The sequence below is a fragment of the Sinohyriopsis cumingii genome, chromosome 10 (genome assembly GCF_028554795.1).
Source record: "Sinohyriopsis cumingii isolate HCF-2022 chromosome 10, ASM2855479v2, whole genome shotgun sequence".
NCBI classification, from domain to species: domain Eukaryota; kingdom Metazoa; phylum Mollusca; class Bivalvia; order Unionida; family Unionidae; genus Sinohyriopsis; species Sinohyriopsis cumingii.
Genome location: NC_142970.1, coordinates 46,746,389 through 46,759,063, shown reverse-complemented (window position 1 = coordinate 46,759,063; position 12,675 = coordinate 46,746,389). Strand labels below are relative to the sequence as shown.

The 12,675-nt window shown below is 34.5% G+C and overlaps 1 protein-coding gene across 1 annotated transcript in view; it reads left to right on the top strand.

Annotated features, from left to right (window-relative positions):
- The window catches only part of LOC149789988 (puromycin-sensitive aminopeptidase-like), a 58,041-nt gene extending 46,459 nt beyond the window's left edge, over positions 1-11,582 (top strand). The window contains exons 18-21 of the mRNA XM_089972068.1: positions 1,410-1,517; positions 1,893-2,045; positions 4,404-4,451; positions 10,326-11,582. Of these exons, the coding sequence (XP_089828194.1) occupies positions 1,410-1,517; positions 1,893-2,045; positions 4,404-4,451; positions 10,326-10,466 (450 nt within the window). The 3' untranslated portion in view covers positions 10,467-11,582. The remainder of the gene's footprint in view (positions 1-1,409; positions 1,518-1,892; positions 2,046-4,403; positions 4,452-10,325) is intronic.
- The last annotated feature ends 1,093 nt before the right edge of the window (positions 11,583-12,675 follow it).

The window sequence follows — 12,675 nt, the reverse complement described above, 5'->3', positions numbered from 1 at the left end:
GGATGACCTTTGTTAGTACCATAGACTACTGGAGTGGTGTATCAGCATGGTGCTAGTCTGCTAGTGGTGTCTAATTGTCCTATTTAAAGTGAAAATGGTACCCAACTGATATCAAAAAGAGCCGTGATGGCAACCATCTTGAACATTTTCTTATTGTTGCTCAAAAGAAATGGAAAGTCATATCAGCGTGGGGTTTTCACCAGAAGACTTCTTATATTGTCTTGCTGGTCCAAAATTAAATTGATCTGATGTCCAGAATACTTGAGAATCTTGTTATAAATATTCCTCTTAAATGTAAAGTCTTTTTGACACTGTATTTATATTAGAGAAGTTCTCAGTGTGTTTATTAGGTCCTAAAGAAAAATGATGCCAATAGACCCACAATGTAACCATCCTAGTGGCCAGAGTCTCCTAAATGGTTGGTTATATCGTCATGGGGTTTTCACCAGTAGACTTCTGATGCTATCTGGTTGATCCTAAATGAAAATGGTCTTATCCTGAATTCCTGGAAAATTTGTTCGCCCCATAAAACAGGAACCTTATAGTTGTGGGTTTGAGTTGTTGAGTATGTAGAGTCAATGAATTGCCTTGGAACCTGATAGTTGTGGGTTTGAGTTATTAGAATGTAGCATGAATGAATTGCCTTGGAATCTGGTAGTTGTGGGTTTGGGTTGTTTAAAATGTAGCATGAATGAATTGCCTTGGAACCTGATAATTGTGTGTTTGGGTTATTTAGAATATAGCATGAATGAATTGCCTTGGAAGCTAATTGATAGTTTTGAGTTAAGAGTTATTAGCATGTAGCATCAATGAATTGCCTTGGAAGCTGATAGTTGTGAGTTAGAGTTATTAGCATGTAGCATCAATGAATTGCCTTGGAAGCTGATAGTTGTGAGTTTGAGTACACACTTTGGTGATTTGTATGCCATGCCTAGCTGAATAGTTCAAGACCCATGACATGAAAAATTTGTCATGGTTTTTATACATGTTACCACAATTAAAACTGAATTAGGAAGAAATTTTTGCAAATAAAAAATATAACCCTTTTTTAAAAAATTATATTTAAGCAGCTGCATTTTTATTGTACCCCAAGTTTGCAGAAGATTTACTTGTTTCAAGGGTTGGTCTTAAAAAATAGAATTCTGCAGATATCTACCATACTCACTTATAAGTTGAGTCCAACAGCAAACAACATAGACTCTGATCTGCAATCACATATTGCACCAGTTGATCAGGGTCTGTGCTGTTTGTTCTACTGATTTCTCCTAATGAGCTACATAGACCCAGATCTGCCAGTGTATTAAGAAATAGCAGAAAGGGCCTATGGAGTTGAATTTATCTTACATCTGAGTATATATAATGTGATATTTACCACCATTATACAAGATTTTATTTTCTTTCATTTTTAGCTGTATGATGATGCCAGCATGCAGGAAGAAAAGGTTAGGATAAGCCGTCTACTCGGAGTGGTGAAGGACGAGAACTTGATTAAGAGAGTCTTGGAATTTGCCATGTCTGTAAGTCGCCATATATTAGTTACTTCTTTGTGGTTTATATTCATGACAAGCATGAATAAACTCTTGTATACAGAATTTTTCCCGCCATTTTAAGATCCATGTTAGATACACTAGCAAAACCTCTATAAAAATAATCTGATTGTGCAAAATATTTCTTGCCAATGAGGTGAATATTACACAGCCCTGGGTGGACAAGTGGTCTAAAGTGCTCATCTTGGCATTTTAAAATAAGAAAAAGACCTATCCCAAAAGATTAGAAATTTCTCCATCAAGCATTGTCCTGCATTTACTAATGCCCTCTACCAACAAGGAAAATAATATGGATATAACTATCAGTTAAGAATTTAGCACACATTATTTTCATGCTTTTGCTAGGACAAGGTGAGGTCACAGGACACCGTGTTTGTGATAGCTGGTGTGACAGGGTCAGTGAAGGGGCGTGATTTGGCTTGGCAGTTTGTTAAGGACCAATGGAAGGAACTGTACAGGAGATACGAGAGTGGATTCCTTCTGCCAAGACTAATTAAGGTTAGATCACTTAAATTTTGAAATTTTTTGGTCACAAAGTGCTAAATTATATTTATAATAATATCTTCTCCATAACTTTATCGTTTTTCTATACTACTAAGACTTGATTGCTCTTTTCGAATAACAGAGAGAGAAGGGAGTGAAAATCTGAGGTAGCACATACACAACATGACTTCGACTCCAGGTTTTTATTTCTTCTTTTATTTTTTGTGGAAGTAAATTTTACAGATGAAACTAGTTTATTGTTTACTATATCTTAGGGGGCTCCGAGTGGCTGAGTGGTCTAAAGCGCTCACCGTTCTGGATCACTGCCATCTCACCTCTGTCTGCGTGGGTTCGAGTCCAAGGCTCAGTTAGCATTTGTACGTGGGTACGTGGGAAAGCCTGCCAGTAGCTTCTCATGGGTCGGTGGTTCTTCCCTGGGTTTTCCAGGGTTCTTCCTCCACCAGTTATACTGGTTGCCATGTATAGCCTATCTTGTGCTGAAAAATGGCATTAAACCCAAGAACAACAACAACAATTATATCTTAGGCTTCATGAGTATTAGAGGTCACAAAGCTTATGGTAGAAACTATCAATGATAAAATTTGATTTTTGTTAGTCCCAGATAATTTGCTTTTGTTCTCCCTTCCCCTTAGGAAGGAGGAAGAACTATAGATTGGATTATGAAAGATTAGTGGGATCAGTGTTGGCCAAGAACAGCAGTAACTCGATTGATAGAGCAACAGACTTGTTAATCTAGGAGTCTTGGGTTCAGTACCCACCCAGGCCAGCATGGGTCAGCTTCCTTGGTGTGCCTTATTGAAAAGCATTTAGCTCCCACTTCATCAGGATGATATGATATAGACTATAATATGTTTTTTTAAAAATCTACCAACTATAGTATTTGCCTCCAGATTGTTGTGTCCATCAACTCAGACACCACATTGCCTCCAGATTGTTGTGTCCATCAACTCAGACACCACATTGCCTCCAGATTGTCGTTTCCATCAACTCAGACAGCACATTCAATTAACAATTTAGATAAAATCATTATCTGCCACTTTTTACTTTTTTTAAAGTTATTGTTAGTGGCAGAGAACAACAATAGAAAATTTAATGGTGGACAAATGACCCAGTCAGAATTTTGGATTTTGGATGTCTTTATAGTTATGAATTCACTCATGTGAAATGACTTTTGTGCCCTGACATGTCAAAACCCTCATCCATTTTATCAGATCTTTCCAAACCCTTAATGATTTGCTAGCAGTTCCTCTCTTTCTCCACCTGTTAATACAGCAGCACTTCAACTCAAATTTGAACTGCCTATGGTGCCTGTGCAGACTGTCCATCATTAAATTGCAACTGGTGCAGTTGTTTGCTGCATTAATGTTGGAAAATAATACAAATCAGCTTAGAAAAATTTGGCTGGTTAACAATTTAGTGCTTGAAACTAACTTTCAGAACCTGCTTGACCTCAAGCCAGCTAAATTGAAATAACTAGTAAGGTTCTTGACAAGCTACTGAATGTTTTCTGCAAAGTGCTGGTTTCAGGTTGCATGGGAAGGCAGCTATTTCTAATTGCTGGTTAATTAAGATCTGAGGAATTAGTGTTGGGAGTTGGCAGTCTACTCTAACAATTCATTTATGATTAATAATCAGTTAATTTGTCCACATGTTATTTCTTTCTAAAATGGGATGTTTTATTCAATAGCTTGAAGTTTAAAACTGGAGAAACGAGGCATTGCAGAAATTGTCATTCTGTTGCAAGTGACTTGAGCTTGAACAGTGTTAGGAGGCACAGAGAGAGAGAGAGAGAGAGAGAGAGAAATGAGGTGCTAGAGTTTGATGTGCAAATTAAGTAAATTAAGTTTAAATTATATATCTTTATAGTAGAATCTTTATTTTGCATAATAGTTAAGTGAAGCAATTAATTTTGGCAAAATCTTTGTAGTCTTTGAGGAATGGAGAGAGCTGGATGACTATGGGTGATATCTGCTCTTTTGCTGATACGTTATTTATCATGGCTGTCTCTGTCAGTTTTCCTTGTTAACTGAACATTATTTATAGGAAAGGTCATCAAACTTGGTATGTTTCACAAGGCTAGATGAGTATGAAGGTTTGAGAATATGGAGTTTGGTCAAACAGTCCTGTTTTCTGTAAGTTATAGGAAATCATCTTGTAACCTTATCTCCATGTGCACTGATTGAAATGATCATATTTAGTTTGATGTTTCATGAAGATAATTAGATGACATTGAAGGTTTCAGATCCTGAATGCACACCTTAGGAAGATGGGGTTGGGGGATGGGCAAATATACTTTTAAAAGATTGCAGCATTTTTTGATGGCTTTCATCTGTGAATTTTTGTATTTTTCAGAGTACAACAGAGCATTTTGTGACTGAAGAAAAAGCCAAGGAAGTTGAGGTATGTATATACACATACATAATTAGATAACTTGTGAATTAATGGAAATAGAGTAAATCATTCTTTATGAGCCGTTTGCCACGTATGTACACAGACCTTCCAACCCATATGATTTTGCTGTAAGTCTTACAAAAATGACAGTGAAGATTCAGACTTAAGAATAGAAGCAAAAACTCCGGAAATATGATTATTGCGGTAAAATCTGGATATTTCCCTTGTTTATGTTTGATTTGGATCTGGGTTTTGTATTAGATATAGTGGAGTTAGTAAGAGAACCAGACTAACTTTTTAGATTAGATATTGTAGAGTTAGTAAGAGAACCAGACTAACTTTTCAGATGCTTTGAACTGCACATTTTTTTCATGCAAAGCATCCGCATGATCAAACTGTTGATTATAGAATTTTTTATAAATGGCATCTAGCAAGCAGTATTTGCGTACATACCAACCATTATGCATTTGGCGTAATCGTTATGTTTTTTTCACCAAATTAAGTTGTACACTTTAATTCAGACATGATTTTTCTCCGTTTTAAAGCGGAATTCCTCTTTTTTCCTGATTTGAATCCAATTTTTCTTGATATAGTCCTTTTTTTATTTTTATTTTGTCCGATCTGGGTTTTGTCCGGTCTTTTAAACGGTCTGTTCTGTCCCATTCCGCAATAACCCTTGTAATGTATTGCCATATATATTAGTTAGCCCACGACTCTCGTAAAGAGTATTCTGATTGGTCAAAAGTTTAAATTCATCCAGTGAATCTTTGTGTAAATGAAACTGATGGCAATATAAAGAAGAAGCATGCTTAAAAAAAAATGCCCGAGTTGTTGAGAGAGACCATGACACGAAAAATTTAGATAAAGGTTTAAAAAAATGTATGGAAATGGGAATGGCTGGAGCAAAAATCGATGGAAATTTAGTTGGTCAGTTTATAAGAAAACTGAACGCTTGAGGACTGGCATTTTGTGACCTCCGCAATAAGGATATAAATTACGGAAGTCGTGGTTGGAAGAGTCTGGAACAGCATGAGAACATATGTAGCCCTCTGTCAGAATATGCACACTGCATGTCACCAATACAAGCTGGAGCTTGAAAGGAAAAAGGCTCTCCTTGAGAAGGAAAAGAAATGATTGCACATTGAGCCAACAAAATCATTGGTGACAAAAAGGAAGGCTAAAGAAATCTTTGATAAAGCCGCAAAAAGAACTTGACTGGCATATCAACAGGTTTTGTCCAGTGGACAACAAGACAAGTGAATATATGGGATTATTTGTATATCGGTGATGTACTTGGGTGTTTATTTTACAAATTTGTTATGAAAAGAGAGAAGTATAATATGTTGGCAGCAAAAAATGCCTAATTATTGACTTAATTATGATGTGAACACTGACATGCACATGAAATAACTTAAGCACCAATAGTATTGGAGAACAAATTCATGTGACAATAAATATTGTGAAATTATTCAAGCTGACAATTTTTTGTAAGTTGGTTAGTTTTTCAAATTATTATATTGTTATATATTATGAACATTAGTTGCATCATGAGTGTAAAATGCATTTTTGGATGGGGGCCTTTGGCCCCCTGGACCCCCTGATCGGGGGCACTGCCCCTCAAAACCTAGTTGGGGGAGGACCCCAAAACCCTCCTTTCAGACTTTCAGCTTTTTTGTGGAAGATCAAAATCAATGTCTGTTAATTCCACTTATATAAATTTGAGAATATTCTTAAAAAGATGACTGCTGCTTAAGAATAGTGCAAGAGTACTTTCATTTATTTGCTTTTTATAGCAACTTTATATGACCCATTTCCAAGAAATCAGACAGGTTTCTTCAGATATGAAGTTTGCCTCACAGATTCATTATATTGATAGGCTAGTTAGTTAGCGGACCAGTCTATGCTTTAAAAAGAAAAAAAGAAAATGGCACCAGATGAAACACTTTTCAAATTTAAAGACATGTTGGATCAGAAAAAATGTCAAATCAACATTGCTTTGCAAACATTAAAAGAATAATATGAGTAATGTAATACAGCACTCTGAACACCTGACCATGATCATTGGAGAATTCCATTTCATAAACAATCAGCGAAAGTTACACATGTAGACTATGAAGTGAGTGCTGACTATAGGTAATTTTTCAATATATTTGCTGTTTTGTATTCTGGTTCTAATCCATATGAATTTTGCCCTTTGTGACAATAATTTTGACAGCTGCAGAACCAGGTTTGTAGCAAAATGTATCTTTTTCTTAGTTGCTGTAATTCTGGCATGTAAATATATAGCTTACACTTTTTTTACACCCTGATTATGCTTTTGTGCCATGTATAATAGCAATATTTATGTTTATACCTTTCAAGGAGTTGGCATGAATGTACTTGTTGAAGACAAAATGGAAAATAAGCTTCTTAAAAAGGTTTAATAATTAGTACATAAGAATACAGAGAAATATTCAGGTTCTCATAAATAAAAGTAGGAAGGGATACAGTTACATATTGGATATCACATGTTGATTTGAGTATGTCTCATGGTGGGAGATATGATTTATACTGTCATCATGTGAAACGGAAAAAATATTCAAAAAATTACATCAAATTCAGAGATAGCAACAAGCCCTTGAACTGCATAGGGTTTGGAACTAAAGTGTATGGAAGTTTACTTTATTTAAATATGGTCTACTTGTACTTCCCAACTTTTAAGCTGAACATAATGTTTACTGTCACTGCATCAGTTTCAAATTCTGAAGTTTTAAAATACATGTTTTCTAACTTTAAAATAGCAGTATATTTGGCTATTGAAAAGTGGTCAAACTTATGGAGAAAAAAAATCATCAGCCTTACTAAGAGGTGGCAGGTCTGTTGTACATCCTGAAGTACAGATGAAATTACTCCAATGTCTTTCCACAGTCTGTGTTCAAACTAAAAAGACACTATTAACATTACTTGATAATGTGCATACTATTATGTTTCCACACTATAGTGAGTTTTCTAGAGTTGTACCCCATTTTAGTTAAATATATAAGCTTTATTTTGAATTTACTGTTTTTTATTCGATGCCATTTGTCAGAATGTACCACTGCTTATGCAGTGCTAATGTTCATGGAGTTAAGTGTTGCATATGCAGTGAATTTTAAAACCATATGAACAATAATGCTTATGTGTAAACAAGATTTCTTAACCTCTCCAAAAATTTAAGTAATAATGACATTGTAAAATCTTCTGAAGGCAATAAAAATTAATGCCCATGAAAAATACATGTAAATGTGTTGACATTATGCGATCTTGTGTGGACAGCTGCTTTTGATAAAAAATGTGCTTTCATGTTTCTTTTACTATTTTCATCATTGTACATGGAACAGAAAGAAATCCACCTGTAATAAAACCCATAAAGCATTTTTAAAAATAGATGAAAATTGTGGAAAGCATAATTTTTATCCCAAACCTTTAATAATTGCAATCCCTTTTAAAAGTCAAGGAATTTATTACAGATTTTTGGAGGCACCTGTTGAGAAAATATGTTAAACAGCATTTTATCTAGTTTTCTCAGGAAGCCTGTTTAAATTCCAGCATCACTTAAAATTGGTAAAAATGACTTAAGTGTATGCATCAGACAAGTTATTGCTAATATTGCAAACAAATTCACCCAAACTGACTGATAAAATAATTGAGAAAGGGTTTGTGCATTATATATTTGGCCCTTTTGTACTGGGGGGTGGGTGTCTGTTGCTTTAGAGCTCAGAAAACTAATTCATTTCCTATAAATCGCATTATTATTGTTTAGCCAAATCACTAAAACTATTGTGACAAGATTAGCAAAACATAATAAATAATAATAATAAAACATAATAAATAATGAATATCTCCAAGAGGAAACGTTTAAAACGATGAAAGAAATATAACATCTCCTGCAAAAACTCCCACCTGAATAACTCATAAACCTTCTTATAATTTAGAGTCAGCATGAATCCCATTTTTATTTCTAGAAAAGTGTAAAAGAATTGAATCTTACTTGTTGAACATGAAGAAAATTGTAATAACAGTTATTCTATGAAACCTTGGTACATCACTCATTTTATTGTTAAAAATGTTGTTTACTTCCTGAATACTGGAATCAGTATCATGAAATTGTAAGCTTTGAAAAGGTCCTTTTTTTTGTTACATTGCCTCTACCAAATTAATTTTCCATACACTGTAAATAACATTATTTGATGAAAATTCAGTTAATGAATATGTCACTAATGCATAAATACCAATTAAAAAGGTTTTGTCAAGTTTAATTTGTGTTTTAGTTCTATGTTTTCATTCAGTTTCATTGTACTTAAGATAAATGTGATATATCCTTTGGTATTCAAGTGTGAAAAATGTCAGTCTACAATTATAGCTATGTCTGTGAGCCTTTCTACGAGATCCTAATTAACTACCAACTGCATTTTGAATTGCAGATGTATTTGTTGTACTGTTACAACCTATTAAATGCAGACATGTTTTGTGTTTTTATTATAATTACATCTTTTGTATCAAATCAAATGGAATAAATACAATTTTATAAGCATGCAAATCCTACCTGCACAAGTGCTAGGGTCATGGTCATGTGTCAGGTTAACTCATTTCAGTGGACCACTTGAACACCGTTATGAATATTAATGATGTAAGTAACATAAACTACCATAGTCATTCAAAGATTTTATCAAAGATAGAAAGGCAGCCAAGCAAATAGAGTGCTTGGGAAATGAAAAGCTTTGTTTTATAGACATGTTTCACTATGGAGAAACAAGTTCCAAAGTTTGTTGTGAACTTAAAATTATTGAATTGGCAATGAGATTTGCTCAACGATAAGCAAAAGTTTCACTGTTTACTTGCAGTGAAATCACAGCAGCAATATTTTTTACAAACTAAATGTACCTGGTTCTTAAAAAAAGGAATATAGTTTTGTTCTGCAAAAAGCAGTGATGTAAGATGCAATATTTTGCAAGTACGATGATGTACACCTCTTTGAGTACTGTTTTAAATAATCTTGCAGGTAATTTGTACCAAAAAGGAAACAATTTCAGTAGAAAAAGCTGTTTGCTAACAATTGTTCACAGTGCGATTATAAAATGAGTTTCCAGCCATTAGACAGTTTTGCTCCCCAGTCTTCTCAATGTTTAGCATATCTAGTTATAGCATATACTTATTCATTTTTTAGAGGCCCCACAGTAACTTGTGCTCTCGCTTATAGTGCGGTCTTTGTTATTTTGACCACTTCATGCATCAGTTATGAAGGGACAGGTGTGTGCTGGATGCCTTAGATTTTAACAGAAATACCCTCGCAGGTGCCTGCTATGAGTATCTGAACTCTTTGTTTACATTTAGTGGTCTTTATGCAGCAAACTGTGATAAACTTGAAATTGTATTAAGTTCAATCCTGCTGTTGTGCATTTGACAAGCTATGCTGTTATGCATTTGTCAAGTTATTTCCAAATAATTGTGTTATTTTTTCAAGTAATGATTTTTAGCCAATAAGCAGCATTCAATTTTTGGAATACAGTATTTAATATATCACCACACATAGATTGGTTCATTAGCTCATAAAATAAATAGCTGGACCATTTTTTAGCAAGTATACCAGTATGTCAGCGTTGGAGTTGTTTTGTAGAATTAATATCTTTTAATCAGTCAGGAAAAATAGAAAGGAAAATAATGATTATGATTAGAATTTTGGTACAGTAAAATGTCCAGACATCATCAAGACCAGATAATCTTTTCACCGTGAATAGTGTTTGAGAGGCCTGAGGTTCATTAGGATAGTGGGTTAAACTGTATTTGCATATTGCATAATTTCAAGATGTTTCAGGTGTGGATTACATCAGATTGGTTTTACTGTAATTATCTTTTCTACTTCAGTCTTTCTTTGAGGGGCATCCAGCTCCAGCAGCAGAGAGAACAGTTCAGCAGTCATGTGAGAACATCCGCCTCAATGCCAGTTGGATGGCTCGTGAGGCAGAGGCAGTCTGCAAGTTCCTAAAGGAGAAATTCAGCTCTTAAAAGGCCGACAGTGAAGTCAACAGTCACCATGATTATGATTGGAGTAGGAGCTTTGATCATGAATATGAAATTAGTCTCATGTTTCCTGCTGCAGGTCATAGAGAAATTGATGTGTCCAACTTGGAGACTGAATTATTTTGGATAATATCCAAATTCTTTCTAATTGTAATTTACATATTAAAATTCAAGTTGTGTGATTAAATAAACCTCGCGAGAAAATGTGACCAATTGCTAGCTTTAATTTATTGTGAATGTCCATCAAAACAAAATAAAAACACTTTACAGTTTCTGGAAATTTATTTGTTGGACACTTCATTTCAGTGAACATCGTTACGGTATCAATTATGATTCATTTTGTTGAATTAATGAATGATATGGACTGACTATGTTTCAAGAGAGTTTGAATGGTTTGAGTCAGACTGTTATCTACTAGTGATGTGATATTGTGTTTGCACAAGGCATAAGTTGTTCAGAACATATTACTTCCAGCTTTAAATGGCATGTGGTTGTTACAGGCATACCATATTTCATTTTGCTTTATTCTTGTATTTTTAATGAAACTAATCAAGAATGATTTGAGGTGTTTGATGTCCTCAAAATTGTTAATGTGGTCTTAGAAAGTCTAGCATATTTAAGGAAAAATTCAACTATAATATTTGGACAGTTATAATGTTTGGACAGTTATAATATTTGGACAAATATAATGTTTTGACAATTATAATATTTGAACAATTATAATGTTTGGGCATTTCTAATGTTTGGACAGTTATAATGTTTGGGCAGTTATAATGTTTGGACAATTATAATATTTTGACAATTATTATATTTGGACAATTATAATATATAGACAGTGATAATGTTTTAGCAGCAAAAGGCATGATAAATAAGCAGAGAAGCTGCCAGATTATGGAATCTTTCAAAATGAACTCTGATTCAAATCCCAACTCACATCCACCCCATATCATTTGGGATTTGGCAGACAAGCTGTCATTTGTGTGATTCATCTAAAAATGATGGAGCTGATAGATGTTGTGCAACTTTTATGATCCTGTGGATGATTGATTACACAAATTAACAACACATTTTTTTAAAATTAAAAATAAATATTTATCAGGACTATGTTTGGGCGTTTTTCTGTCCATACTAACGTATAGTGTGTGCATGAAAGCACTCATTTGATCAATTTCTGGTGTGGCTTACACAGAAAAGGGTAACAATTGAGTTACCTTTGTCACCGGTGTAGCAAACTGATCAAGTGATCAGACATGAATGCAATTTCTAGAACATGATAGCTTATGAACAACCATGAGTCCCATCAAAACTTGAGAGATAGAAAGTCAATAAGCTCAGGATAACAGGGGTGGGGGTGAGGGTAGCATGAGGGAGAGGATTGGATACTTTGATATTGACCCAAGAAAGCTAAGAAAATAGTGATGCAGAATTTGGCAGTCACTTGATTTGGAATGGAAACTATTGGCTGCAAAATAATTTCCTTGACCCATTTTGCTACCCATAGTTCTCCCCTTTTGCATGTAGATGTGTAGACATACAGAGATGACAGCAACCTCCAATTTGATCAGAGCAGCTTCGAGAATTAGGTTATCTTTCTTAGAAAAATCTGAGTTCCAATCAAAACATGAAACTCTTTTCTGCATGTCACAAATGCATTAAATCATTTGGCTATATTTAATCATCAGTCATAATCGTTTGTTTTTTGTGGAAACATCAGAGCCATGGAGCAAATGGAATGCCCTCGATTCTTTTGGTCGGATGTTAAAAAATTCCTGCAGTTTCATTGGTTAAAGTTTTATCTTGCTTTTTAGCCTGTATTATTACTGTTCAGTCATTCTCTTCCACTGTTTTAGTCAAGTAGTCATGTGCTGGTTGTGAACTCTTAGATTTCTCCTTCAGTTGCAAAGCCTGCTACCTGTCCAATCCACTCTGCAGAAAAGATTAAAATTTCTCTTTTCTGCCCATCTCATATAGGTAAAGGGCAAAAACTCTTGTCCATTACCTCCCTTGCTACCACAAATTGTTGCTGGTTTTTAAACTTGGCTTTTGTACAACAACTTATGAGACATCTCCTGTGAACTCAAAGTCATAGGACAAGGTTCAGTAAGGGCTGATTTTGGCATGCAATCAGATTCCTGTGAAACTCTTACAGATAAAAGAGATCCCTCCCTTTCCAAAATATAAAATAATTCTTATC